This window comes from Morus notabilis, unplaced genomic scaffold, assembly GCF_000414095.1.
Source record: "Morus notabilis unplaced genomic scaffold, ASM41409v2 Scaffold165, whole genome shotgun sequence".
In the NCBI taxonomy this organism is placed as follows: domain Eukaryota; kingdom Viridiplantae; phylum Streptophyta; class Magnoliopsida; order Rosales; family Moraceae; genus Morus; species Morus notabilis.
Genome location: NW_010363979.1, coordinates 711,429 through 717,334, shown reverse-complemented (window position 1 = coordinate 717,334; position 5,906 = coordinate 711,429). Strand labels below are relative to the sequence as shown.

General features: G+C 32.6%; 1 protein-coding gene across 1 annotated transcript; it reads left to right on the top strand.

The window, feature by feature from the left end:
* The first annotated feature begins 1,435 nt into the window (after window positions 1–1,435).
* LOC21406938 (pathogenesis-related protein 5) lies at window positions 1,436–3,389 on the top strand. The gene is made up of 3 exons (XM_024170423.1): window positions 1,436–1,514; window positions 1,912–2,587; window positions 3,218–3,389. Exons 1-3 carry the CDS (start codon window positions 1,448–1,450, stop codon window positions 3,363–3,365), a joined length of 891 nt encoding a protein of 296 aa, XP_024026191.1. The 5' UTR covers window positions 1,436–1,447; the 3' UTR covers window positions 3,366–3,389.
* Window positions 3,390–5,906: the final 2,517 nt, after the last annotated feature.

The following is a 5,906-nucleotide window of genomic DNA, read 5'->3' as shown; positions in this document are numbered from 1 at the left end:
CCCAATGAAGATTACTGTTCATCTTCTGCGCGTTGATGGTGTACTCTCTTTCAAGCCGTCACTTGCATTGAGATCAATTATTTTGACAGCTTCAATAACAATATTATCACCAACTCTGAGAGTCCGATTCACAGCAAAAGCTCTCCAATCATCATTCTTGAGAAATTTATATTTAGAGCAGTAAAGGGATACTCGGTCGCTCATCGCTCTTCGAATCTCAAATCTCCAGAGCTTGGAAGGGATTACTCCGTCTTTGAGCACGACGTGGGATGACGTATTCCCGCCATTTTGCAGTGCGGTAATTAGTACTTTAGACGGAATTTAAACCCGGCGACATGATTAAGATGAGCTATTTTTTGATGCCCAGAATCTCAGTGGGGGATGGCAACGATCAATAGTAGTGGTGGACTAGATGCTGATGGTGATTTGAAGGAGTATTCTTCAAGAAATAAAGAGGAACAAGCGATCTTTATCAATAAGAGACTTCAGAAGAATTGCGATACCAGTACTGTTGTCACTTTAATACGTTGGAGAGAATTCTAGTAAAAAAAAATACGTATATATACGGCCTCGTTCACTTCGCGGATTCGAGTTTTCAATTCGAGTTGAGATTTAACATTTTCTGAGAACTTTTAACTGTAACAGAAAAAGTTAGATGTGACATTTTTTTAGAGCTTTTAACTGTAGAAACTTAAACTGAAAACTCGAATCGGTGAAATGAACAGGACCTGTAATTCTGCAAGAGGTTGGATTTTTTCAACTAGTTAGCAATAGTATTTGGTGATATTTTACATAGGAAAAAAAGAAAAAAAACAGACAAACATGATAGATATCAATAAAGTGATCACAAAGTTCAGAAAGTGATTATACTAAGCAAACGAATCTCTTTCTTTTTTTTAAAAACTAATTCTCCAATATACATGTTGATCATGTACTTGACAAAAGGTTTTATATTTTCATCTTCAAATTTATTATCTTAGAAATATACTAGTATTTTGTAAAAACTTTGATTTGTATTCTATTATACTAAATGAAAAAGTATGGTCAATTGATCATCTAAGATATGTTCCTTTCAAAGAAAGCAATTATAAAGAGAACAAAAATCTGAATAAACAAAAAACAAAGGAAAAAACGAGAAAAAGTATAACAACCAGGAGAGGAAAGGAATCATGCATAAGTTGTTTTTGTGCTAAGCAAGAAAGCTTTTCCGGCTGTTTCACTCAGTGTAGATTCACTCTCTCCTACACGCATTCTTTCCTTAATTTCATTTTCTTCATCTTGTGCTAAGCAAGAAAGCTTTTCCGGCTGTTTCACTCAGTGTAGATTCACACTATCCTACACGCATTCTTTCCTTAATTTCATTTTCTTCATCCACACTCATATTTATATATGACACTCAACTTATACTAGCTGTGTCAGTTAAACGAAAAAAAGAGTTCAGTGAGAGATGGCTTTTGCTCCTGCTCCACTAGTTCTTAGACCCAGCTTGTTCATCGTCATTGTTATAGCATCAGGTAATTATACTTCTCTCCCCGTGTCTCTTTTATCTTTTTTCCGTTCGGAAAAAATGTGATGTATCTTATCTAATGTGGGTTACATGCCAAGAAAATGGATCATATATATAGGTAATGTCTTAAGTCTGGCACTCATATAATGGGTGAATATAATTTTTCATATTCTCTTATAACATTGTCCATATGTATGTGTAAATATTCGGTTTGTTCAAGTGTAATGCTCAATATTATATGTGTCAGACTATATTTTTTAAATTTTAAAAAAACTGGAACGATGTTACACAGAAATACGAAAAAAGCGGTGCCGGACTAAGACATTTCCAATATTAGGGCATATATAGTTTCGAGTATGACATTATTGTAACTTTTTTTTTTCTTTTTCTCCTTTTGTGATCAGTAGGGGTACCTTATACATTATCCGAGAGTGCACGAGTTTTCACCGTTGTAAACTACTGCAAGGAGGCAATATGGCCAGCAATAACAAACGCTGAAAACATCACAGGCGGTGGCTTCGCTCTTAAACCGGGCCAATCCGCCGTCTACACCGCTCCGCTAGGGTGGCACGGTCGGATCTGGGGTCGGACAGGCTGTAATTTTGACAAGAATGGTAACGGAAAGTGTGAAACGGGCAGTTGTGGTACCTTGCTCAATTGCACCAGGCCCGGTGACCCGCCCACCTCAATTGCCGAATTTACCCTTGGGGATATAGATTTTTACGATGTTAGCCTTGTGGATGGCTTTAATCTTCCCATGGTTGTTAAACCTAATAGTAATGGTAAAGGAAATTGTAGCACCGCAGGTTGCGACGGCGACTTGAGGCAAAATTGCCCGCCGGAGCTTCAAGCTAAGGACGATGGGAAAGTCATCGCTTGCCGGAGCGCTTGTGATGTGTTCAACACCGACGACTACTGCTGTCGAGGAATGTTTGGAAACCCTATGACGTGTTTGCCTACAAATTATTCAAGAAGTTTCAAACAGTTTTGCCCTGCAGCATACAGCTATGCATACGATGATCGTACCAGTATTATTACATGCTCTGGAACGGACTATACTGTAAGCTTCTGTGGATCAAGGTATACTTACATTTTAAGCAAATATTATAACAGTTTTTAAGCACTTTTGCCATGTGAAAAAATCACGTTACAAGTGGTTAAAAATCATGATTCCTTTTCGAAAATTTATATATTTAACTAATATAAATGATGAAAATTGTGCATTTGAAATTCGTTTTAAAATGATTTTATTTTTTGTATGAAAATGAAAATGAAAACGTTTTTAATCTCAGACATAAATCATTTTTAAAAATGCGTTTGATAGTTTTATCAAGAGATTATTTTCAGTAAAAAAACCATTAATGTCTCTCTCTCTGCCCAAGAGAGGAGAAAACGAAAACAAAAAATGAAAAACGGCTAAAAGTCGTTTTTCATTTTTCTCTCATTTTACACTAAACCAAAAAATCGTTTTCATTTCCATTTTTTTGTCTTTATTACGCCAAACGCCGTTTTGAAAACGTTTTCATTTTTTCTTTGTTGAAAAACATGAAAAATAAAAACGGAATCAATTCCAAACACGGCCGTTATTTTTCAGTTGATGAAATGAAATGAAGTACACATTGCTATCATAACACAATTGTTGCTTGATTCTGTGGCACTAGAAAAGATGTTATGAAATATATAAACTAGATTTGATGATGTTGGATCCAGGAACCAGACAATGTGCTCATATCATGATAACAAGCTCGTTTGTAATGGATCGAAGAGCCTAAGAGCAGTTCTCTCACAGAAATGGTGGGGTTGGATATTGGCAATATTGCCCTTCATGTTGTTTATTGATTTTCACACAATTCCTTAGCAAAATCCATATAGTGTTAATAGTTTTTCCAAAACACTAAAAAATCAATTTTCCAAGTCTTATTGTAAAGCTGTTCATTATTTTAATTTAAGTTTGTTCTTTCGACGTCCATCCTCTATTATAAGTTTGCAAAAGTTCCAAAAGAAATAATCATGCAAAGGTTCTAATTTATGATGTACTGATCATGATGAGAACCTGACTAAAACTCGTTTATATATATATATATATATATATAGATAGATAAATGTCTGATTAAATGTCCGGCAAGTAACTCTATTGAAGAGTAAAGGGATGATTCCCCGCCTAAAGTAACGTTTTTTTTTCTCCTCAATGTAATGTATAATGAAGGCTAGCGCGTCAACGTTAGAACCGGGATTGGCCCAAGCTTGACCCCCTCTCAACTCAAACATGCAGCCCTAATGGCATGTTTATTTATCTGTAATCACAGTGGGTAGGATTCGGAATTGATAGGATTCAAAGTGGACATAAATCGGAGTCGTAATAAACTGTTTACTTAGGTTCCAGGAATCGTAGTCAGAATCAGTTCCAATCCCATTCATGCATATACTTACATCCAAAATCAGAATAAACTGTTATAAATTTACTTACATACCCTTTTAGTAGATTTTTGTGTTTTGACTTTTAAAAAAAAAAAGAAAATTGTATATTATGCTAACTATCTTAATATTAGGATAACTAATTAGTAATTAGGTGTAGTTAGATTTTTTTTAACTACACCTAATTTATCATCTAAATTACTTTTTCTCAATAAATCTTGAAATAATTTAAAGGAAAAAATATAATGATGAAATAAAATAAGAACAAAATAATTAATTTTTAAGTCATAAACTTTAAAAAAAAAGTTCGAAATCATAAATAGAAAAACATATCCCAAGCATAATTCAAAGTACAAACATTATAGTTATCTAGTAATGTATATAACCTGCCCTTTGGGAATGGTTTGAATGTCCACGAATCTTTGAAATGATGGTGCGATGAAAAATAAGTGAAGTAAAATACACTTAAGGGTCAAAACATGGTTTGATCACAGATTCAACAAATAAATACAAAAATAAATAAATAAATAAACCTGTGATTCAATAAAAAAAAAAAAGAACCATAATGATTAATGTTATTAGCTCAAAAGGGCGGAGGGATGCTCTTGGTTGGTGTGGAGACAATGATGTGTTTTGAGGAGAAGAAATATCAGAGGAAGTGATCGCAAGGAGATACGAGAGGCGTGAAAAGAATTAGGGCATTTTTTATTTTTCACTTTTACTTTTCTATCCACGAATTCATTAGTAGAATTAAGAGTAAAATCGTAATTTATATTTACTATCATAATTGGGAGTGCCAATTCGGTGGGGGTAAGGGGAGTGTCAATCCCATTTCTCAACTTTAAATTGGTGTGGGACCTACACATTTTCACTCCTATTCTAGAATAAAAATAGGTAATAAATGTGGGTTGATTCTGATTCTCCACTTTCATTCCTCACTGGTAAGTAAACATGCATTAGAAACAAACAATGTTTAGTTATGAGAAAAAAAAACGTGAAGAACATTTGAACAACAAAAATATTTCTCAATTTTATGTAAAAAATTGAAAATAATTTAAAATTAGGAAAATAAAAAACAATAAAAAATTACCAAAGAGTTCCTTTTTTGTTTCAAAAAGAAAAAAAATGTCTAACAAAAATGATTTATAATTAGACCTAAGCTAACAATATTTTATGTGTTCATATATTTGTATAACAAATGTAATAATTTAGAAAAAATACTCAAAACATTCCCTGTATTTGATCAAAACACCACATTTTCCCTTCTTATTATGCAAATGCCTAAATTAAAACATCCCTTGTGTTTATAAAAACATACCGAAAACAACTCCTGAAGTAATTAAATATTTTTTAAAATGCCATTATTACCCTTCCTAATCTATATTAAATGTTATTTTAGATATTATTTAACTAAAAGTAAAATATAAAAATATTTAAAATACTCAAATAAATATTCAAACAAAAAAATACTTCAACTATTATGAGAGTTTTTCATTTTTTAAGATTGAATTTGTTCAATACTTCGGTTTAATAATGTTTTAAATTGTATTTAATAAAGATTGAGAAAGGGATTCTTGGTATTTAAAAAAATAGTTGCTTCAAGGGGTATTTTTGGGCTGTGGTTTTATAAAAATAGGAGGTATTTTGAGTATTTACATAATTAAAAAAATGAATGTGGTACAAAACACGTGAGGTGTTTGGTTACGCCCAAACGTGTACAAAAATAAGCGGTCAATTGTAGTACAATTTGAACGGTCAATCCCACGAGGAAGTGTTAAATTGAACAAGAAATGATTAGCAAATAAAAAACGTTAGGAAAGTAAGCAATCAAACAAAGAAAAAGAATGAGTGTTTTTGATGATTTTTTGAACAATTTAAAATAGAGAAAATTCAATAGTTAAAAGTGGTAAGGCTTTGAGAATCCTGCATATGCTTTGTTCACCTATTTGGATTTTGATTCATAAATTGACTCAATTGAAAGTTT

Excerpts from the sequence above, each read along its gene's own strand:
- LOC21406938 (XM_024170423.1), top strand. The coding sequence starts at position 1,448 with ATGGCTTTTGCTCCTGCTCCACTAGTTCTTAGACCCAGCTTGTTCATC. Across the intron at positions 1,515-1,911 it reads CGTCATTGTTATAGCATCAG|TAGGGGTACCTTATACATTA; the intron begins GTAATTATACTT and ends TTTTGTGATCAG. Across the intron at positions 2,588-3,217 it reads GTAAGCTTCTGTGGATCAAG|GAACCAGACAATGTGCTCAT; the intron begins GTATACTTACAT and ends TGTTGGATCCAG.